This window comes from Electrona antarctica (assembly GCF_951216825.1).
Source record: "Electrona antarctica genome assembly, chromosome: 2".
Lineage (NCBI taxonomy): Eukaryota > Metazoa > Chordata > Actinopteri > Myctophiformes > Myctophidae > Electrona > Electrona antarctica.
In genome coordinates this window covers 4,467,489-4,491,529 of record NC_136807.1, presented here as the reverse complement: position 1 = coordinate 4,491,529, position 24,041 = coordinate 4,467,489, and the positions used below count along the sequence as shown (strand labels likewise).

Below are 24,041 nucleotides of genomic sequence, written 5' to 3'. Positions count from 1 at the left end.
TTACTCATGGATACATCGTTCTCCAACGTAACTGCCATGCCTTCTCTATGAATTACTGAACAACCAATTTAACATAAAACACTCAGACATCCTAAACAGATTTGGGTTCTTATCCTGAATTTTTTCAAATAAAAAGTTTCTTAAATCATCATATAGTGGACAATAGAAAACAAAATGAAACTCATCCTCTACAACTCCCAGGTCACAAAGAGCACACAGTCGCTGCTCCTCAGGAATGCCAGTATATCTAGAAAGGCTATCGAAGCCAAACGTATATAGTAAGTGGCCGGTGGTAATGTTGTGGTCTCCCTAATACTCCCCTTTACCCTATTGGAAATGTAGTCCCTGGTGTCAGCAAGTCAACTGGTCAAGTAGTCCTGCCTGAAGCTCATACACACGCAACATCTTCCCTGGCCATGTACGGATTCAGAGTATAACTTTGGTCTCTCACGTCGTAGGTAGTACATGAAACTTAGAGATGGCAGCTTTGAACGCCAAGCTCCATATATGTATGGCCCTTTCCATGAATCAAAGAACAAACAAATAAACACATAAATCCTGTAACATAATCAAAATGTGATGAATTATTTTACCCTTATAGTAAGGCCGTGGCCTGAAGAATGACGCTACTGTAAATTATCCTACAGCAACGGAAAAAAGCCAACCATGTCAAGTGAAAAATGGAATTCCCCCATTTTCTCATACATCAAGTATTTGTAACTCTCAGAGTGGACAGATGTCACCGAATGGGTCCATTTGCTTACATTTGTCCCCCTCTCAGACTTAACCCATTTTGTGCGGGAACCCCTTTTGGTGTTAGCATTATGTTATGCTTTAGCTATTGAAAAATAGCAGATCTACAAGCGCATAGCGTGCCACCGAGTGGCGCGCTACGAGCTTGTAGGTCTGCTATTTTTGAAAAATCGAGGAACCACTGACATAGAAACATAGCTTTTTCAGAAAACTGTCATTTTCAAAAAGACATTTTTAGAATCTGATCTCAGGTCAAAATGGGTTAAGTTAACACTCTGGTTTTTACTGTATATGTGTGGTACATCTCTCTGTTTCCCACACCGCACCGCAACCCACCCTGCTGACCTCATGCTGGCTCTTAGCGGAGCCCTCGTCATTGCTGGGTACTCAGAGGAAGTTCCCATAGAGATGGGGTAGCCGCCGTCGTGGGCTATAAATACATTGACTGCGACGTGTCAGCCTGTTAAAGAGCAGGTGAGGACGCCAGCGGAGGCTATAGTAGCGCTAAGACTCTTGTCCTCTGTTTGTCCCTGAAACAGCTGCGTGAGGTTAACTAATAGACGGTTAAGTCAAGTATTAACTAAACAACCTGCTGAGCACTGTGACTGTGGCTCTGACCTTTGTCTCCCAACATAAGTGGTGGCTTGTAAGGCCGGGACTTGAAACTAATGTGGCTGCACTATAGTCGCTGTGAATAAGAGCACCATGCTAAAGCTTGGTTAAAAATATAAATGTCACATGCAGTTCGGTTGACGGTTTTATCAAAAACCTTGTTGCTTTCTGCTTTAAATATTTAGATCGCTCCAGAAAAGAACACAACACTTCTAAAGGCCCTGATACAGATATAAAAACACCAGTAAGGCGTGTGTCAGTGACGCTCGTGTCAATGGCGTGTGAGGCCACTTGCACACCATAATTTCATCACAATTATTAATAATTCAAATTTCAAACCGCACCAACCCGATTGGAATGAGGGAGGTACACGCCCACTCATGGACACACATGTGTGCCGTGCCTGCGCTCATGCATGCACACGCACGCACTCATGCACACACGCACGCACGCATGGAGCTGTTTTATTCTGTTCACTTTGTTGTACTTTCTTCCTCTACTCTCCATGCTGCCTGTATTCCGAGTTTCCGACTGCAGGTAAAGCTGAGCTCTTGAACATGAACCTGGAATTTGTCATGGTAATTTTTCCCACCGACACCGTGCTCTTCGTCGTTTAAAACGCTGACGCCACCCAGTTAATTAAATACTTACAATTTCAGTGCAGACCTTCGTCCGTTACATAAAACAAATTCACTAGTACAATGCAAGTTTGAACTCATCAATACCTTGATGCCATACTGTACAGTATATACACATATTCTGGTGGTCTGCGGCCTGCGTCAATGTTTGTTTGTTTGTTTGTTATCCCATTTTGACCTGAGATCAGATTCTAAAAATGTCTTCTACATCCTGACAGTTTTCTGAAAAAGCTATGTTTCTATGTCAGTCGTTCTTCGATTTTTCAAAAATAGCAGACCTACAAGCTCGTAGCTTGTAGATCTGCTATTTTTCAATAGCTAAAAATGGGTACTAAGAAAAGCGCTGTAAATGTGTATTATTAACTGTTCTGAAAGACGTGTCAACAGATTGTGACGAGCACACTTGACACCCACAGCCATTTCATCCAGCAAACCGCCTGTTCAATTATGAAATTTGACAGTGGGCCTGGAGTGTCTGAGTTTCATCCTCCAGGGACCGTGGAGGTGCAGTGTGCATATAGCACATTCCAATCAATCCAGCAGGTTTTTATTTCTTTATTTAGATGACTTGTTTGGGATTAAGGTGGGCCGGTGCAGCTCAGAACCCTGCTGCTAGTCTGGCTAATAACTGAAGCCACATTCTGCTCTGCTCCGGTGCCCTCTCAGTGCTCTCAGTGCTCTGGTGCCCTCTCAGTGCTCTGGTGCCCTCTCAGTGCTCTGGTGCCCTCTCAGTGCTCCGGTGCCCTCTCAGTGCTCTCAGTGCTCTGGTGCCCTCTCAGTGCTACGGTGCCCTCTCAGTGCTCTCAGTGCTCTGGTGCCCTCTCAGTGCTCTGATGCCCTCTCAGTGCTCTGGTGCCCTCTCAGTGCTCCGGTGCCCTCTCAGTGCTCCGGTGCCCTCTCAGTGCTCTGGTGCTCTGGTGCCCTCTCAGTGCTCTGGTGCCCTCTCAGTGCTCTGTTGCCCTCTCAGTGCTCTGTTGCCCTCTCAGTGCTCTGGTGCCCTCTCAGTGCTCCGGTGCCCTCTCAGTGCTCCGGTGCCCTCTCAGTGCTCTGGTGCTCTGGTGCCCTCTCAGTGCTCTGGTGCCCTCTCAGTGCTCTGTTGCCCTCTCAGTGCTCTGTTGCCCTCTCAGTGCTCTGTTGCCCTCTCAGTGCTCCGGTGCCCTCTCAGTGCTCCGGTGCCCTCTCAGTGCTCTGGTGCCCTCTCAGTGCTCTGGTGCCCTCTCAGTGCTACGGTGCCCTCTCAGTGCTCTCAGTGCTCTGGTGCCCTCTCAGTGCTCTGATGCCCTCTCAGTGCTCTGGTGCCCTCTCAGTGCTCCGGTGCCCTCTCAGTGCTCCGGTGCCCTCTCAGTGCTCTGGTGCCCTCTCAGTGCTCCGGTGCCCTCTCAGTGCTCTGGTGCTCTGGTGCCCTCTCAGTGCTCTGGTGCCCTCTCAGTGCTCCGGTGCCCTCTCAGTGCTCTGGTGCCCTCTCAGTGCTCCGGTGCCCTCTCAGTGCTCCGGTGCCCTCTCAGTGCTCTGGTGCCCTCTCAGTGCTCTGGTGCCCTCTCAGTGCTCTGGTGCCCTCTCAGTGCTCCGGTGCCCTCTCAGTGCTCTGGTGCCCTCTCAGTGCTACGGTGCCCTCTCAGTGCTCTCAGTGCTCTGGTGCCCTCTCAGTGCTACGGTGCCCTCTCAGTGCTCTCAGTGCTCTGATGCCCTCTCAGTGCTCTGGTGCCCTCTCAGTGCTACGGTGCCCTCTCAGTGCTCTCAGTGCTCCGGTGCCCTCTCAGTGCTCTCAGTGCTCTGGTGCCCTCTCAGTGCTACGGTGCCCTCTCAGTGCTCTCAGTGCTCTGATGCCCTCTCAGTGCTCTGGTGCCCTCTCAGTGCTCCGGTGCCCTCTCAGTGCTCCGGTGCCCTCTCAGTGCTCTGGTGCTCTGGTGCCCTCTCAGTGCTCTGGTGCCCTCTCAGTGCTCTGTTGCCCTCTCAGTGCTCTGTTGCCCTCTCAGTGCTCCGGTGCCCTCTCAGTGCTCCGGTGCCCTCTCAGTGCTCTGGTGCCCTCTCAGTGCTCTGGTGCCCTCTCAGTGCTCCGGTGCCCTCTCAGTGCTCCGGTGCCCTCTCAGTGCTCCGGTGCCCTCTCAGTGCTCTGGTGCCCTCTCAGTGCTCTTGTGCCCTCTCAGTGCTCCGGTGCCCTCTCAGTGCTCCGGTGCCCTCTCAGTGCTCTGGTGCCCTCTCAGTGCTCCGGTGCCCTCTCAGTGCTCCGGTGCCCTCTCTCAGTGCTCCGGTGCCCTCTCAGTGCTCTGGTGCCCTCTCAGTGCTCTCTGGTGCCCTCTCTGGTGCCCTCTCAGTGCTCTGGTGCCCTTTCAGTGCTCTCAGTGCTCTGTGCTCCGGTGCCCTCTCAGTGCTCTGGTGCCCTCTCAGTGCTCTGCTCTGGTGCCCTCTCAGTGCTCTGGTGCCCTCTCAGTGCTCCGGTGCCCTCTCAGTGCTCTGGTGCCCTCTCAGTGCTGTGGTGCCCTCTCAGTGCTGTGGTGCCCTCTCAGTGCTCCGGTGCCCTCTCTCTCTCATACATGAGACAGACTGTGGTACTGATTTGAATCAGTGTAACATAATGTACAAAATGTTGTTTATATATTTTTCATGAGGTCATGGCTAATTTATACTTGCTTGCGCACAAGAGCGCCTAGAATAGATCTACAAGATCAGAACGCATTGTGCTGAACCATGTTGAGAATTTGTAGATCAGCTGTTTTCAGTGTGCTGTTCTACTGTAAGCATAAAATACCCTTTCCTCTTGTCTTTTGGGACTGTTGAATCTTTCACTGTAATGGCTGGTGTGTGTGTGTGTGTGTGTGTGTGTGTGTGTGTGTGTGTGTGTGTGTGTGTGTGTGTGTGTGTGTGTGTGTGTGTGTGTGTGTGTGTGTGTGTGTGTGTGTGTGTGTGTGTGTGTGTGTGTGTGTGTGTGTGTGTGTGTGTGTGTGTGTGTGTGTGTGTGTGTGTGTGTGTGCACACGTGCGTCTCCTCCTTGCACCCTTTGGCAGCGGGTGAGGTTATCGTTCAGCAGTGACAGACTTCTTTTTTCTTCTCATGAATAAGTAAAGAGGGGGGGGGGGGGGGTCTGAGACACACTCACCCACTTATCAGACACACTAACACACATGCACCTGCTCCTGGATGGACCCCCGGCTATGCACACACACACACACCACGGCTCATCTTCTTAAGATTCCAGATGCCTCCTCCCCAACCTCCTAGCTCTCATCTTGCGTTTTGTGATTGCGACCCCAGGGGGTCTGCAGTTAGACAACACGACTGCATACAACATGGCACTTATACTGTAGCTTCACAGCATAGGAAGAAACATATCCACTTGGCAGAATAACATGGTGCTAACAAGGTGCTTTTGCTGAAAATTACAAATTAGATATAAATTGCAATACAAGTAGTCACTACCTTTCGCATTTAATAATTTGGTCTATATTCTTGTGTGTGTGTGTGTGTGTGTGTGTGTGTGTGTGTGTGTGTGTGTGTGTGTGTGTGTGTGGGTGTGGGTGTGGGTGTGGGTGTGGGTGTGGGTGTGGGTGTGGGTGTGTGTGTGTGTGTGTGCGTGTGTAATGGCTTCAAAGGCTTGGGTGTGGCAGTTTAGGGGGTTATTGCTAGGCTTGGGTGTGGCAGTTTAGGGGGTTATTGCTAGGCTTGGGTGTGGCAGTTTAGGGGGTTATTGCTAGGCTTGGGTGTGGCAGTTTAGGGGGTTATTGCTAGGCTTGGGTGTGGCAGTTTAGGGGGTTATTGCTAGGCTTGGGTGTGGCGGTTTAGGGGGTTATTGCTAGGCTTGGGTGTGGCAGTTTAGGGGGTTATTGCTAGGCTTGGGTGTGGCGGTTTAGGGGGTTATTGCTAGGCTTGGGTGTGGCAGTTTAGGGGGTTATTGCTAGGCTTGGGTGTGGCAGTTTAGGGGGTTTTGCTAGGCTTGGGTGTGGCAGTTTAGGGGGTTATTGCTAGGCTTGGGTGTGGCGGTTTAGGGGGTTATTGCTAGGCTTGGGTGTGGCAGTTTAGGGGGTTATTGCTAGGCTTGGGTGTGGCAGTTTAGGGGGTTATTGCTAGGCTTGGGTGTGGCAGTTTAGGGGGTTATTGCTAGGCTTGGGTGTGGCGGTTTAGGGGGTTATTGCTAGGCTTGGGTGTGGCGGTTTAGGGGGTTATTGCTAGGCTTGGGTGTGGCAGTTTAGGGGGTTATTGCTAGGCTTGGGTGTGGCAGTTTAGGGGGTTATTGCTAGGCTTGGGTGTGGCAGTTTAGGGGGTTATTGCTAGGCTTGGGTGTGGCAGTGTAGGGGGTTATTGCTAGGCTTGGGTGTGGCAGTTTAGGGGGTTATTGCTAGGCTTGGGTGTGGCAGTTTAGGGGGTTATTGCTAGGCTTGGGTGTGGCAGTTTAGGGGGTTATTGCTAGGCTTGGGTGTGGCAGTTTAGGGGGTTATTGCTAGGCTTGGGTGTGGCAGTGTAGGGGGTTATTGCTAGGCTTGGGTGTGGCAGTTTAGGGGGTTATTGCTAGGCTTGGGTGTGGCAGTGTAGGGGGTTATTGCTAGGCTTGGGTGTGGCAGTGTAGGGGGTTATTGCTAGGCTTGGGTGTGGCGGTGTAGGGGGTTATTGCTAGGCTTGGGTGTGGCAGTGTAGGGGGTTATTGCTAGGCTTGGGTGTGGCAGTGTAGGGGGTTATTGCTAGGCTTGGGTGTGGCGGTGTAGGGGGTTATTGCTAGGCTTGGGTGTGGCAGTGTAGGGGGTTATTGCTAGGCTTGGGTGTGGCAGTGTAGGGGGTTATTGCTAGGCTTGGGTGTGGCGGTGTAGGGGTTTTTTGCTAGGCTTGGGTGTGGCAGTGTAGGGGGTTATTGCTAGGCTTGGGTGTGGCGGTGTAGGGGGTTATTGCTAGGCTTGGGTGTGGCAGTTTAGGGGGTTATTGCTAGGCTTGGGTGTGGCGGTTTAGGGGGTTATTGCTAGGCTTGGGTGTGGCAGTGTAGGGGGTTATTGCTAGGCTTGGGTGTGGCGGTGTAGGGGGTTATTGCTAGGCTTGGGTGTGGCGGTGTAGGGGGTTATTGCTAGGCTTGGGTGTGGCGGTTTAGGGGGTTATTGCTAGGCTTGGGTGTGGCGGTTTAGGGGGTTATTGCTAGGCTTGGGTGTGGCGGTTTAGGGGGTTATTGCTAGGCTTGGGTGTGGCAGTTTGGGGGGTTATTGCTAGGCTTGGGTGTGGCAGTTTAGGGGGTTATTGCTAGGCTTGGGTGTGGCAGTTTGGGGGGTTATTGCTAGGCTTGGGTGTGGCGGTGTAGGGGGTTATTGCTAGGCTTGGGTGTGGCAGTGTAGGGGGTTATTGCTAGGCTTGGGTGTGGCGGTTTAGGGGGTTATTGCTAGGCTTGGGTGTGGCAGTTTAGGGGTTATTGCTAGGCTTGGGTGTGGCGGTTTAGGGGGTTATTGCTAGGCTTGGGTGTGGCAGTTTAGGGGTTATTGCTAGGCTTGGGTGTGGCGGTTTAGGGGTTATTGCTAGGCTTGGGTGTGGCGGTTTAGGGGGTTATTGCTAGGCTTGGGTGTGGCAGTTTGGGGGGTTATTGCTAGGCTTGTCAATTTCATATCATGATGCAGCGCTGTGGAAAAATAACACTATGATATTTTTGAGATGAGGTGATTTAAAACATATATATTATCATTGCTACTATTATTACTATTACTCTAAAGCTACTGTGTGTAACCTTTTTTTGTGAATATATATATAATGTTGTTCCAATCTGCATGGTAGAGTATAATATAACTTAAATATCCGGGTGGTTGTATTTGGTCTTCCTGCTCTTCTATGATGTCACACATTGTTTGTTTTTCGTTCCATTGTTATTTGTTACGTCTCCTGTCGAGGTGGTGTTGGGGTGAGCGTGGTGGGTGGATGGAGGATTGGCTCTGTTCAATAATTAAAGGGGCTTCATCTCTGACGGCTGAACTCTCCATGGAGGTCAGCCTCTTACACCGGGGCTCCACCGGGCGCGTCAGCGTTGCGTCGCGTGCGTCAAAAAACAAACCGGGGCAATTTGAATGCAGTCACGCAACGCAACGCGGGCAGTGGAGCCACCCTTCATTGATTAAAAAGGGAACATTCCGTGACGGTGACGGAGACGCGACGCTGACGCGTCCGGTGGAGCCCTGGCGTTAGAGGTGAAGGTGCTATGGAATGGTTTGGTCACTGTTTTATGGATTGCACAGAACTGAAAGTAAGTGCAATAGTTAGATGAGGGATGAGGGAACTTGTAGATCGACTATTTTTGGTGACAAGATTTGGAGTAGATGGTGGGGAAAAAAACGAGCAATGTATCTTCTGTGTTTCTACATTTTCTAGGTGGAGTTCTGAAGAAAGGGCTATGATTCCACGTGATGAGGAGAACAAGGCCTTCTAAAGCGGAGAATAGGACACAGATGGTCAGATACTGCAAATGCCTTTTTGATTTACTGTACATTTTAAACTAGGCAGAATCAGAAAGCATCTTTCAACGATTGTACTTGACATGTTGAACACCTACTGAACATGCTAACTTAAAGATGGAGTGCCACAATTTTTCCAGTTTTTCATGTGTCTATGAGGTACTTCATTAGACAACCTGGAGTCGTTTTTATGTGCAATGGTGTATTAACTTTGACTGTCAAGGGTTCAGCCTCCAGGAAGAAAACCTAAATACAAACGGGCCAATGAAATAAACAGTAATATAGTGACACCACACTATCAGCCCCTCCCCTAACCCCTCCCCCTTTATCATACAACTACAGCTGTGGGTGCGGCTTAAGTTCAGGTGGATCACCATCCACCAGGCAAACCAGGCATACTTAATGAACTGGTGGGCGTGTCCACATAAAAGCATGATTTCAACAAATACTGTACACTTTTTGGAACAAGTTCTTCCTCCTTACATTATAATAATACCTGATGATCATGTTTTAGGGTGGAAAAAAATCGTGGCACTCCATCTTTAACATTTTACAATGTCCTCAGTATTGGGATAACTTTAAATTTTAACATGCCTTCATTTCCATGTAACCAATGACCACTGTCAGCCAGCAGACACACCTTTCCTCACTAATTGAAATTCCACACCTTTGTTTGTCTCCCTAGAATATTTGCCATGCAGTGGCAGTACGGGAAGACCCGGAACTCGGCCCCACTACTCGTCCCCGTCCTCGTCATCCTCTCTTTCAGTGCTGCGGCCCTCGGAGGCCTGCACTCCTACCCTCGCTTCTCCAGAAATGACACCGTCTTCCAGCACCTGGCGCTCCACCCGGACCCCGTGGTGGGGACGGTGTTCGTGGGTGCCATGGACCACCTCTTCCAGCTGGACGGCGCGGACGGCCTCCGGCTGGAGCAGGAGGCGAGGACGGGCCCCGTGAGCGACAGCAGGGACTGCCTCCCGCCCGTCACCGAGGTGAACTGTCCGCAGGCGCGACGCACCAGCAACCACAACAAGCTGCTGCTGGTGGACCCGCAGGCGGAGCAGCTCATCACCTGCGGCAGCGTCCACCAGGGCGTCTGCCAGAAGCGCAGCCTGGCGTCGGTGCGCCAGGTAAATACTAATGCAAATCACTGGCGTTCAGTCAGATGACTCACGGATAGATTTAACCAATATTTATTTTAGAATGAGTACTTTATCTTGGCGTTCGGCTTAGCTACATTTTTCTCCCTGCTCGGCACAATTGAACACCATCATTAAACAGGGCCCTATTTTCGTCAGTGCTAAACCCCTTATCCCAAAAACTTCTTTGCCTTTTTTTTACTATTTTGAAAAACAAACTGTTCAACTAGCCGATCAACACGTTGTGAGCTTGTAGATCGGCTATTTGAACTATTCAAAAATGTTTTTCAAAATGGTAAAAAAGGCAAAGAAGTTTAGGGATACAAGGTTTAACATAGAACAACAAAATAGAGCCCTATGTGTTTGACTGTACTGTTTACATTCCTGATAAAGTAATAATAAATAATGAAGTATTCCATCAATGATTCAATCAGGTCCTCTTCTCCGCCGAGAGGCCCGTGGACACGCAGTACGTGGCGGCCAACGACCCGTCCGTGTCGACCGTGGGCCTGGTGGTGGGGCCGCGCGGCGCCGAGCGCGCCGTGCTGTACGTGGGCCGCGGCTACACCGCCAGCCACCCGCCCATCTCCACGCGCCACCTCTCGGCGGAGCCCGTGTTCTCCTACGAGGAGACGGCCAAGCTGGCGGTGGCGGGGCGCCTGTCGGAGTACGACCACCACTTTGTGGCGGCGTTCGCGCGGCGCGCCCACGTCTACTTCCTGTTTTACCGGCGAGACATCAAGGCGTCGAGGGAGTACCGCACCTATGCCGCCCGGGTGTGTCTGGAGGACACCTCCTTCTACTCCTACGTGGAGGTGCCTCTGGTCTGCCGCTCCTCCGCCTCCTCCTCCTCCTCGTCCATGACTTACAACCTGCTCCAGGCAGCACAGGTATACCTCTAAAGACTAAGAACTGTTACCGACAATGACTTGGGCTATATGCACACACGCCATTTTGAAAAGAACTTGGGCCTTTTCCCTATAGTTCCTTTTCCCTGTTACCGTTGATACTATAATGAAGGCTCTGTTCCGTTCTCATCGAACAGAGTCAGGGTGCTGCTATTGTGCGTGTTGGCTCACTGGAAACACTCTGCTACACCAGTGGGTCTCAAAGTGTCCTTGAGTGGGTTCCAAATGGCCCCGTACGGATGTCAAGTCAAGTCAATGTTATTTATATAGCACATTTAAAAACAACAGCAGTTGACCCAAAGTGCTTTCCAATGATGTGTCACTCTGAGAGTGTACAAATGGAACCAAATGGACCCGTAACACTCCCACAGTTATGAGGGTCACTGTACACTAAACGGAACAGAGCCTCAATTAATATCATCGGTAACACACCTGTGAAGAAAGTACTGAAGCGGTCCGGAAGTAGGAAGAGATATTCCTGCGTGCATATAGCCCATTAAACCCTTAGCCACGGCCACGGAGGACACTCTGAATGGCTGGAGGGTATGCATAATTTAATAATAGTTTTCAGTTAATTGCATCCTCTAAATTACCAAACTTTTAACAGTCAGGCACCTCCTGAGACACTACGCTTTCCCCTCAGCACTGTGGGGGATACTGTGGGGGGAAGAATATTTTAATTATTAATATTTTTAATATTCTCGAATTTAGCATACATTAGCATACATTGTTACCATGGGCTGATCAGCTGATGGAAGGTTACACAGAGTGTGTGTGGTGCGTGCATGATGCATGAGACAGAGACTGAGACAAAGGAAGAGCCAAACAAGAATGAGAGTGTGAGATGAAATGAGAGCTAGAATACATACAGTATGTGACTACATTTGACTGAGGGACTGCCATTGGATTTTTTTGAATTTTCGTTTTTTCATGTCATATGAAAGCAGGGAATCATAGCTTCAAATTGACATATTGGTTGTTCAGTTTGACCCACCAGTTTTAGAGATATGGCTTATAGAGTAATGTCTTGCAGAAAACAGCGAGTTGAGAAAACAGGCTTGAAAGGTTCACTTCTGTGGTCTCTTAACATTACACCTAGCTACATCTGTATTTCATATTTACATGTCGATTTCAGCTCTGACACTTATTTCAGACATGCTCTAGTATGTGAAGAGTCTGCCTGTGCTATTAACTCATTTTGGAAAAAAAAGTTTTTCTCTGGTGAAAAGATGTAATTTGCGCGATGGCAGTCTCTCAGTCAAATCTGGTCACAAATGAGAGCTAGAATACATATTTCACGATACATCTAATCATTGTCTGAGGTAGTATGTAACGAAAGGTGTAACTAGCTAATTCAAGGTTGCAACTGTGGCTTTTGAATGGCAGCAAAGTATTATTCACTAATAATACAGTAAATAATTGTAAATAATCTTTGCTTTAAAATACTGGATGTATTGTGTAGTCGGGATTATGTTCAAGCTGAATTGACCAGCCCTACCTACGCAAAATAATTGTAATTTAAAAATGAAACGAGTGGTGTTTAGATTGTCCACTTAGTATTCTATCTCATTTCAAATTGTCTCTGCTTTAAAATAATGGATGTGTTGTGTAGGTGGGATTATGTTCAATCAGAATTTAACAGCCCTGCGCAATTCTCTCCTGTCGTACGATAGTGTTGCATCGCAAAAACAGCATACAGTGTGTCGCAGTCACAGTGTAGTTTTTTCATTGTTTGAAAATATTTCACATTTTACAAAATGTCTTCATAATTCTTTTTGCATACAATGACCTGACCAAAACAGGTTGAACGTGGTTAAAAGCAAGCCATATGGAAGGAAGGCGTGGCCTGTTTTCCACTCCACTGATTGGTTGGCTCTGTGTGTCCGTGTTCTACACCAGGTGGGGCACAGCGGAGGCCGGGAGGGCGAGGCCCTGCTGGGGGTCTTCTCCGCACGCGTCAGCTCCACCAACAGCAACCCCTCGGACTCGTCGGCGCTGTGCGTCTTCCCGCTGGACGAGCTGGACCGACGCATCGCCTCCACACGGGACCTGTGCTACACCCAGGACGGGCGGGGAGGGGAGGGGGGAGGGGAGGAGGTGGCCTACATCGAGTACGAGGTCAAGTCCAGCTGTGCCAACCTGCCCACGGTACGAGATGTTTTGTGGCTTTCGCCTTTATTTTATTTATTTTTTTATGGAGGGTCAGACAGTAGGCTGACAGGAAATGGGGAGAGATATGGGGGGAAGACATGCAGTAAAGACCGTCGGGATCGGGAGTCGAACCCACGGCACACTGCCAGACTGGATTACCAGCCAAGGTGCCTGGCCCACTGAGCCATGGCCCAGGCGGTACGAGATGTTCTGCATGCTGTAGTTTGGAGCCGTTTTGGGTTTTTCAACAATCTGAAGCTGGGCGTTTAGTAGATTAGATCAGATTACAGCAGATCAGATTCTCTCAGGATAACGGATTAATAATAGTTTAGTGTTATCTATGATTTTTGGCTTGAGTGGAACTGTTTTTTTTTTTTTTTAAATCACACTCGTGTGAAGGGTATAGAGCGTTGCAGTCCCGCCCCCTACCATGGCCCAGGAAATGAATCCCAATGCATTTTTCCTGTAGACATTTCAAAAAGTATTTATTTAAAGACGGTTACGCCGCGGACAAAGCCAACTCGAGTCGTGACAACTCATGACAACACAAACAATATTTTGGACCAAACAAATAATTACAAAGAAGAAAAACAACAAAAAAAGTGTTGTAACCTGCCGTTTTTTTCTTCTTTCTAATTATTTGTTCGGCCCAAAAAATTGTGTTTGTTGTCATGATTTGTCACGACTCGAGTTGGCTTTGTCCGCGGCGTAAACGTCTTTAAATAAATACTTTCTGAAATGTCTATGAGGAAAATGAACGGAGAATCATTTCCTGGGCCATGGCAGGGGGCGGGACTGCGACGCTCTATAGCGTGGCATTGGTTCGACCTCCCGTTAGTTCGACCACACTATCCCTAACCTAACCCTAACGTCACAGGGAATCCACGGGTGATTTTTAACCCGCAGAACAGATTAGTTGTAACCCGCCACGCCAGGCGTTTGATATCGCTATAAGAAAGCCTCGCTGTGTTTCATCTTTGGAATCACTCCGGTTTGCCACATTCCGTGTTCAACCAATCAAATGATTGCTGTTGTACAAACACACAGACAGACACACAAAGCTGGGCCTGCCCACCACCGTGAAGGTTGTGCGTTCCAATGCACCGCGGTGCATCCGGCTTTGTGGAGCGTCTATAAGAACACAATGGTCCCGTGTCTGGGGAGGGACGCCAGGTGGGGAGGGTGATATTTGTCTCTCTGCAGGCACTCCCCTACAGGCTGGGGGGCCTGTAGGGGAGGGTGATATGTGTCGCTCTGCAGGCACCCCTACAGGCTGGGGGGCCTGTAGGGGAGTGTGGACCCTACAGGCTGGGGGGCCTGTAGGGGAGTGTGGACCCTACAGGCTGGGGGGCCTGTAGGGGAGTGTGGACCCTACAGGCTGGGGGGCCTGTAGGGGAGTGTGGACCTGTCAGCAGGGAGTGTTGGCCTCCTACAGGCTCCTGTCAGCAGGGAGTGTTGGCCGGGAGGAGTAGGACAAAGGTTCATTAGGGGCTCAAGGACACTTCACCACACAGCCAGGATAGGAGCATATATTAGGCTGACATAAGTGATAACGATAATGTTGTTTTTCCCTTTTAGCTTTTACTGACATGTACTTTGCTCTGCTGTCTGACGTCAATTCCATCTATGGTCAGGTTGAGGCTATTACACTATACTTCACTGTAGTCTATACCACAGCTCATGTGAGAGAGATGGAGGGACGGGGACATAGGGAAAATAGCCAATCTGCTATATTTATTTACTCTTCTTGAAAATGTTCACCTGTATAATGACATGCCCAAAACAGGGATGCCAGGTTGAAAGTGGTCAAACTTGAGATCTAGAGTATGCAGAAAAACATCGAGATGATGGTATGAAGCCTTTTTAATGAGGTCCTTGTCAAAGCAGGGAGATGATCGGCAGGATGGGTGCCCCTTCCTCTGCAGGCCCTGCGGCGACCCCCCCCACTCCCCCCGCCTCTGCCCAACGCCTGCCCGGCCCCGTAAGCCCCTGCACAGCCAGTTAATGGGATCAATAAAACAAACTAACCCCGGATCAGCTCTACCAACGCTTAATGAGCTCTGACAAGGGCGGACAGGAGCGCTCGTGAAAGCCAATGACATAGAAAGATAGATAGTTGAGAGAGAGAGAGAGAGAGAGAGAGAGAGGGAGAGAGACAGAGAGAGAGGGAGAGAGACAGAGAGAGAGGGACAGAGAGAGAGGGAGAGAGACAGAGAGAGAGGGAGAGAGAGAGAGAGAGAGACAGAGAGAGAGAGAGAGAGAGAGAGAGAGAGAGAGAGAGAGAGAGAGAGATAGAGAGAGAGAGAGAGAGAGAGGGACAGAGACAGAGAGAGAGGGACAGAGATAGAGAGGGACAGAGAGAGAGGGAGAGAGAGAGAGGGACACAGACAGAGAGAGAGGGACAGAGAGAGAGGGAGAGAGACAGAGAGAGGGACAGAGAGAGAGGGACAGAGATAGAGAGGGACAGAGAGAGAGAGAGAGAGAGAGAGTTCAAATTAGGATATTGCAGAGTAACAGATACTGTAGCCGGATGAGCAAGAAGTACAGATTTCCAGTCTAGCCAATAAGCCAGTTGTCAAACATTTGCATGTCAAGGACCCCCAAGTTGATGGGTATTAGGTCACGGACCCCACCTGAATAGATTTTGTCCCAGATCCACACGTACACAGCGCATTGCGATGCATTGTGAGCGTGTGGAGCCGCTGTTTTCAATTAGCCAGAGTATAAAATGGGTGTTAAAGTGGTTAAACTGTACATGTTACTGGGGACGTTCTAGAACCCCATCGAGGACCCCCTGGGGGAGCCCATTTTGAGAACCACTGCCATGATGAGCTATGAGCAGAGTGAGAAAAACGTCCCGTTCAACTTTCTTGTTCAGGGACCATTATCTGGAGCTTGAGCTTATTGGAGTGGTTGTTTTGCAATCCCATGTGTGATGCCTCTCAGCATGAGGCCACTTTAATCTACTGTATATGCTTGCTGTAAATCGTCATTAAAATGATTGAATGTCAGTGGCTGGAAAGTAACATAAAGACTTTAAAATACACTTGACTCATCAAGCAGCATTAGTGTTATCCTCAATTTAGCTCTGTTAATCTATTCTATATACTTTATTTCTTTGGAAGACACTATGTCAGTGGAATTTACTTTGTGAATGGATATTCAATTCAGTTGATAGATTAATGAATGAATCCATCGATTCATATTCTATTTATTCTATCGTACAATCTCCAACAATAAAACAGTTTGCATTCCAGGAAGACTGTAAACTTTACAGTCTTCCTGGAATGCAAACTGTTTTATGGAGAAGGAAAAACAAAGTCGCGTAACAAGAAGGCACAATGTCAAATATCAATATACAGTACAAGCAATGGTAAATACAGTTAGGTGCATGATTGGTTAAATACATAGTGATAACATGAGGCAGACATGATTGGTTAAATACATAGTAATAACATGAGGCAGACATGATTGGTTAAATACATAGTAATAACATGAGGCAGACATGGTTGGTTAAATACATAGTGATAACATGAGGCAGACATGATTGGTTAAATACATAGTAATAACATGAGGCAGACATGATTGGTTAAATACATAGTAATAACATGAGGCAGACATGGTTGGTTAAATACATAGTAATAACATGAGGCAGACATGGTTGGTTAAATACATAGTGATAACATGAGGCAGACATGGTTGGTTAAATACATAGTAATAACATGAGGCAGACATGGTTGGTTAAATACATAGTAATAACATGAGGCAGACATGGTTGGTTAAATACATAGTAATAACATGAGGCAGACATGATTGGTTAAATACATAGTAATAACATGAGGCAGACATGGTTGGTTAAATACATAGTAATAACATGAGGCAGACATGGTTGGTTAAATACATAGTGATAACATGAGGCAGACATGATTGGTTAAATACATAGTAATAACATGAGGCAGACATGATTGGTTAAATACATAGTAATAACATGAGGAAGACATGGTTGGTTAAATACATAGTAATAACATGAGGCAGACATGGTTGGTTAAATACATAGTGATAACATGAGGCAGACATGGTTGGTTAAATACATAGTGATAACATGAGGCAGACATGATTGGTTAAATACATAGTGATAACATGAGGCAGACATGGTTGGTTAAATACATAGTGATAACATGAGGCAGACATGATTGGTTAAATACATAGTGATAACATGAGGCAGACATGATTGGTTAAATACATAGTAATAACATGAGGCAGACATGATTGGTTAAATACATAGTAATAACATGAGGCAGACATGGTTGGTTAAATACATAGTGATAACATGAGGCAGACATGATTGGTTAAATACATAGTAATAACATGAGGCAGACATGATTGGTTAAATACATAGTAATAACATGAGGCAGACATGGTTGGTTAAATACATAGTAATAACATGAGGCAGACATGGTTGGTTAAATACATAGTGATAACATGAGGCAGACATGGTTGGTTAAATACATAGTAATAACATGAGGCAGACATGGTTGGTTAAATACATAGTAATAACATGAGGCAGACATGGTTGGTTAAATACATAGTAATAACATGAGGCAGACATGATTGGTTAAATACATAGTAATAACATGAGGCAGACATGGTTGGTTAAATACATAGTAATAACATGAGGCAGACATGGTTGGTTAAATACATAGTGATAACATGAGGCAGACATGATTGGTTAAATACATAGTAATAACATGAGGCAGACATGATTGGTTAAATACATAGTAATAACATGAGGAAGACATGGTTGGTTAAATACATAGTAATAACATGAGGCAGACATGGTTGGTTAAATACATAGTGATAACATGAGGCAGACATGGTTGGTTAAATACATAGTGATAACATGAGGCAGACATGATTGGTTAAATACATAGTGATAACATGAGGCAGACATGGTTGGTTAAATACATAGTGATAACATGAGGCAGACATGATTGGTTAAATACATAGTGATAACATGAGGCAGACATGATTGGTTAAATATATAGTGATAACATGAGGCAGACATGATTGGTTAAATACATAGTGATAACATGAGGCAGACATGATTGGTTAAATACATAGTGATAACATGAGGCAGACATGGTTGGTTAAATACATAGTGATAACATGAGGCAGACATGGTTGGTTAAATACATAGTGATAACATGAGGCAGACATGGTTGGTTAAATACATAGTGATAACATGAGGCAGACATGATTGGTTAAATACATAGTGATAACATGAGGCAGACATGGTTGGTTAAATACATAGTGATAACATGAGGCAGACATGATTGGTTAAATACATAGTGATAACATGAGGCAGACATGATTGGTTAAATACATAGTAATAACATGAGGCAGACATGGTTGTTGTGCAGGTACAGAAACATTTGCAGCTGATAAAAATGGCATCAGATATACAGTAGGGCATTAAGCAACTAGTCGACTAGTTTACTGGTCGACTAGTAAATCCACTAGTCGACCTTGTTGGTACTAGTTGACTTGTTGATAAAAAAAAAAAGATCAGGTAGATTATAGTTATAGTCACCAATGTACAAATATATTTTTTTACATAATAGGTAGTTAAACAACTTGTCGACTAGTAAACTAGGCAACTAGTCGTAAAAATGACTAGAAGTGAATGCCCTAATATACAGTTGACTAGTTGTAGAATCACAGCGTATGGCAGAAATAAATCTAGTGCAAGTAGAGAAACATTTGCAGTATATTCTACGGTAGAATATAATGGCAGAAGAATAGAATAGAATAGAATCAGTCCATTAATAGAATGGTAGAATATAATGGCAGAAGAACAGAATAGAATCAGTCCATCAATAGAATGGTAGAATATAATGGCAGAAGAATAGAATAGAATCAGTCCATCAATAGAATGGTAGAATATAATGGCAGAAGAACAGAATAGAATCAGTCCATCAATAGAATGGTAGAATATAATGGCAGAAGAATAGAATAGAATCAGTCCATCAATAGAATGGTAGAATATAATGGCAGAAGAATAGAATAGAATCAGTCCATCAATAGAATGGTAGAATATAATGGCAGAAGAACAGAATAGAATAGAATCAGTCCATCAATAGAATGGTAGAATATAATGGCAGAAGAACAGAATAGAATAGAATCAGTCCATCAATAGAATGGTAGAATATAATGGCAGAAGAACAGAATAGAATAGAATCAGTCCATCAATAGAATGGTAGAATATAATGGCAGAAGAACAGAATAGAATAGAATCAGTCCATCAATAGAATGGTAGAATATAATGGCAGAAGAATAGAATAGAATCAGTCCATCAATAGAAGAATAGAATAGAATCAGTCCATCAATAGAAGAATAGAATAGAATCAGTCCATCAATAGAAGAATAGAATAGAATCAGTCCATCAATAGAAGAATAGAATAGAATCAGTCCATCAATAGAATGGTAGAATATAATGGCAGAAGAATAGAATAGAATCAGTCCATCAATAGAAGAATAGAATAGAATCAGTCCATCAATAGAATAATAGAATAGAATCAGTCCATCAATAGAAGAATAGAATAGAATCAGTCCATCAATAGAAGAATAGAATAGAATCAGTCCATCAATAGAAGAATAGAATAGAATCAGTCCATCAATAGAAGAATAGAATAGAATCAGTCCATCAATAGAAGAATAGAATAGAATCAGTCCATCAATAGAAGAATAGAATAGAATCAGTCCATCAATAGAAGAATAGAATAGAATCAGTCCATCAATAGAAGAATAGAATAGAATCAGTCCATCAATAGTCAGCCAGTGGTCTATAAACAAAGGCTTCTACTGTGTTGTGTTCCAGTCAAAAGTCATTTTCTACGGTGGCACAGTCATAGTCTATGGGCACAGTCATAGTCTATGGGCACAGTCATAGTCTATGGGCACAGTCATAGTCTATGGGCACAGTCATAGTCTATGGGCACAGTCATAGTCTATGGGCACAGTCATAGTCTATGGGCACAGTCATAGTCTATGGGCACAGTCATGTCTATGGGCACAGTCATAGTCTATGGGCACAGTCATAGTCTATGGGCACAGTCATAGTCTATGGGCACAGTCATAGTCTATGGGCACAGTCATAGTCTATGGGCACAGTCATGTCTATGGGCACAGTCATAGTCTATGGGCACAGTCATAGGTCGCCTCACAGCTAGAAGGTCTACGGTGGCACAGTCATAGCGCTGTCGCCTCACAGCTAGAAAGTCTCGGGTTCGATTCCTGACTGCTGCGCTGGGGGGCGTGTTGCCGTGTTCTCACCTCTGCGTCATCAGTGCCCATACCCGAGGCGGGGTTGGCGAAAGGGCCTGTGTGGAGTTTGCATGTTCTCCCCGTGTCCCCTAGGGTACTGTAGGTACCCTCACAAAAACATGCAGTAATCCTGGTCTCTATACTGCCTCTCCCTGGCCACTCCTTGTGCATTGAAAGGGGCATGAGCTCAGTTCGGGGCTCTCCCCAGGTTGGCAGAGGGAGAGTAGTGCCCAGGATTATAGCAATTGGCACCGTGTGAAAAATGGGTTACACAATCATGGGATAGAAAAAATAGAAAAGTAATTTTCTATGTGGTGTTGTTCTAGAATACTCTGAAGGCGTATCCATGCGGCTCTGACCACACCCCCAGTCCAATGGCGAGCCGGATGGCGCTGGAAGCGGACGCCGTGCTGGACAGCCCCAACGCTCGCCTCACCGCCGTGGCCGTCAGCGTGAGAGATGGACACAGCATCGCCTTCCTCGGAGACGCCAATGGGAAACTGCACAAGGTAGTCCACAACATACTTCATCGTACGACAAATAGTATGTTTGTATAATAATGTATGTCTGTCTGTGTATCTGAAAAGAATCTCACAAACCACTGGCCCGATCGGCACAATATTTGTCGTGGACACTGCCAGTAGGATACAGAAGTTATTTTCACAAATATTTTATAAAATCACACCTGTGTGAACTGAGCGGTGCAACTATACATACTGTACTAGCCCTCCTCCCTGGTCTGTGTGCGTGTGTGCGGTGTGCGTGTGCGCGTGTGCGATGCTGCTCAATAGTGCCACCCAGCGGTATTGGCGAGGTGTTGCAGCTGTCCATGCTCAGACATACATACGTACATACGTACATACGTACATACATACATACATACATACATACATACATACACACATACATACATACATACACACATAGCTGTGTAATGGAGCGCTTAGGCAAGAATTTCTCAAAACTAGTGAAAGCTCATGAGCCACCTTGTTTTGTGCTTCTAAAATGGCTATTTTCACTAAGTATAGCAGGCCAGGGCATACCTTTATGAAAAAATCCCACCCGTGTGAACTGAGTGGTGCAACTCCCCCCCCCCCCCCCCCCCCCTCTCTCTCTTTCTGTCTCTCATTAGCAGGCAGCAGTGCAGCACTATTTCTCTCTCTCTGTTTCTGGCACAACAGCGCCACTTTTGGTAGTCATTGGTACTCGTGCTCATAGTCACATAGGTGGGTGGGTGAACACATGGGTGAACACATAGGTGAACACGGACATTGCTGTTCCTTGGAGTGGTTGCACCACTCAAAAAACATAAGATGAAATATGGAGATACAGGTGTTCTGCCAGACAGCGATGAGATGCAGGACATATCATTTTGTCACATACTGTAATTAAAAGAGTCTGTGGGCAAGGAGAAAGTAGTCGGGTTTCTCGCTGAACCCAACTCTGCCATGGACAAAGTATTAGCCTGTGGATTTCAGGATTGATTTTAAGACTATTACTGATGACTTTTAAAGACCCCTAGTTACGTATTAGCTATGCTGGTCGCGTATGAGCCTAAGTGCAGCCGTAGATCCTCAGATAGGACCCTGGTTGGCCGGGCTTTGTCTCTGAGACACCCTAACAGACAGAGCACCTGCTCAGGTTCTGTAAACCTACTTTAATGTCGAGGTCTTACGAAACATTGGCTACTTCTGCAAAGATATTTGGTGTAGAGGGACAAAAGGAAGGGGCCTAGTAACAGACATTTTGGAGACTTCAGTCAACTATATATCAGGGTTTACTCGGTTAAACCAAGCTGTATGGGATCATTTGTTAAAGGACCACTTCACCACTTTTCAACCTATCTTCATATAATAGGTCCTCACTAATAATCATGAAAAAATGGCGCAATTTTTTTCTACTCTGTCTGTGTCTCATAGGAGGGCTGTGGGCAGTTCAGAAACCGTCTTCCAGTGACATCATCGATGGGGAATACAAGCTAATAGAAACTGCAGACTTTCTAGTCCTGAAAAGTTGCAATGCGAAAATGGAAGCCATCGTTCTCACGATAATGAAATCTAAACATTTTTGTAAAAAAAACTCTTGTTTAAAAAAAGATCTGCCTAATGATGATGTCACTGGAAGACTGTTTATAAACTGCCCACAGCCCTCCTATGAGACACAGACTGAGTAGAAAGAAATCGTGCCATTTTTTCATGATTATTAGTGAGGACCTAGGTTGAAAAGTTGTGAAGTGGTCCTTTAATACAATATACGTAACTACACATCTTCAGTGTTTAGAGGTGGTCTCCCTGCTCTTCCACTGAGAGCCATTGCTATGAGCCTGAAGCTCACCTCATAGCAATATCTCCCCTGTTCAAGGGGCAGATGTAGATGTTTCACCATCCACGTGGGACACCTGGGTTAGAATCCAGGGTGTTATGGTTTCATTTGCCTCTCTCCATCGGGAGAGAGGACATAAAACTTACAGATTGCAGCTTTAATTTAGCTATCACTTATTATGTCCAGGACTTTTAATTCTTTCCAGTTGTGCAGCAGCAGCACACTCCAGAAGTGTATAGTTTGACGCATTAAAACCGGAAAAGCATTGTCAGATGCATTAAAACCGGAAAAGCTTTGTCTCTGAGACACCCTAACAGACAGAGCACCTGCTCAGGTTCTGTAAACCTACTTTAATGTCGAGGTCTTTTCATATTGTTTATTTTATTGTCTCCACCAGGCCGAAGGCATGGGGAGAGAGTATGTTTTGCACTCCGTCCGTGTGTGTGTGCGTGTGTGCGTCCTTCCTTCCGTCCGTCTGTTACCAGCTAATCTCCGGCACCGTTAACCCGGTCGATGCCAAACTTTGCACACACACTCCCTGGATGGCAACAATGAACCTCTGCCCCACATTTTCCAGAACGGCCTGTTATAGCGCCACCATGAGGCAGCTTTTCACATTTTTTACCTAAAACTGCACCGATCTGCGTGAAATTTTGCAAGCACACTCCCTAGAGGCCAAGGACAAACCGTTGACCTGCATTTTCCGCATCTGCCTTTTATAGCGCCACCAGGAGGCCGACTTTTGTAAAACACATTTTTTGATATTACTCCTCCAGATTCTGTCCAAAAATCTCACAAATCGTTACACACTATCTCTATGGTCATGTGCTCAAGTCGGATCTGTCCGATATTTCATATTCCATCCTAATTGGCTATAATTAGCTTTCACAGTTTGCAAGATTGCCCCGTTTTGAACAAAAGCCTCAAATCATGAACGCAGCATGCAATTTACGTGAAATCTTTCACACATTTTCTTACTAGGCTGAGGAATATATCCCACCCTTTTCACATTGGCCTGTTATAGCGCCACCAACAGGTTGATTTTTGCAAAACACATTTTTGGAACAAAATGCCTCAAATAATGTTTATATTAATCCTAAACATTTTGCCAAACATCTCACACAGTCCTATCCTCCTGGTGGAGACCTGTGCCCAGAAGGGCACTTTTTCTAGTTGCCTCTCTTTTATCTGTGCTCCTCCTTTTATGCCTTCTTATATCTTATATTTATTTCTTCTTCCTCTCCGTCATCCTATATGATCATGTATTCTGCCTTCGGATGCATGGAAATAAACAAAACTTCCTCAACTGGCATTGTGAGCTAATAATCCCGATGGTGGCGCTACGGCAATCGTTTTAATTCGAGACACAAAGAGGCACCAGATATCTGTTTTCGGTCTTGAGCTAAAAAGTTTGGGAAACCCTGTGATGAGCCAAACGCACCACGAAGCACCTCAAGCATGTTAAAGTGATGTCAGACATATTTCGCCCAGGTGTGTGCCAATGCCCATATTTGACCGCATTTGCTATGCACCCCAAACCTCCAAAGTATTCCAGTTATTTCTCAGTACACGTTGTTCCAACACACACATCCTCACAGCAGCATACCACATGAATCAAACATCTGCCTTTCTCTCCTGTGGAACACACGGGCGTGTGGTAGCGCTTAAAGGTGGTGTAAGTGATATTTTTAGGTTAAAACAAAAGTCCTTTTGTGAATAGTTTGTGTTTGTTCAACAAGGTTCTCCCCCTCTCTCCAGCTATTAATAAACAGAAAATGCATTTTC

At 46.1% G+C, this 24,041-nt stretch overlaps 1 protein-coding gene across 4 annotated transcripts in view; it reads left to right on the top strand.

The window, feature by feature from the left end:
- Window positions 1-24,041, top strand: part of plxnb1a (plexin b1a) — a 120,153-nt gene that overhangs the window by 40,528 nt on the left and 55,584 nt on the right. For all 4 annotated transcript variants that reach the window (XM_079521621.1, XM_079521620.1, XM_079521619.1 and 1 more), the window contains exons 2-6: window positions 8,331-8,410; window positions 9,099-9,543; window positions 9,987-10,442; window positions 12,360-12,608; window positions 20,261-20,443. In XM_079521621.1, the coding sequence (XP_079377747.1) occupies window positions 9,109-9,543; window positions 9,987-10,442; window positions 12,360-12,608; window positions 20,261-20,443 (1,323 nt within the window). In that variant the 5' untranslated portion in view covers window positions 8,331-8,410; window positions 9,099-9,108. The remainder of the gene's footprint in view (window positions 1-8,330; window positions 8,411-9,098; window positions 9,544-9,986; window positions 10,443-12,359; window positions 12,609-20,260; window positions 20,444-24,041) is intronic.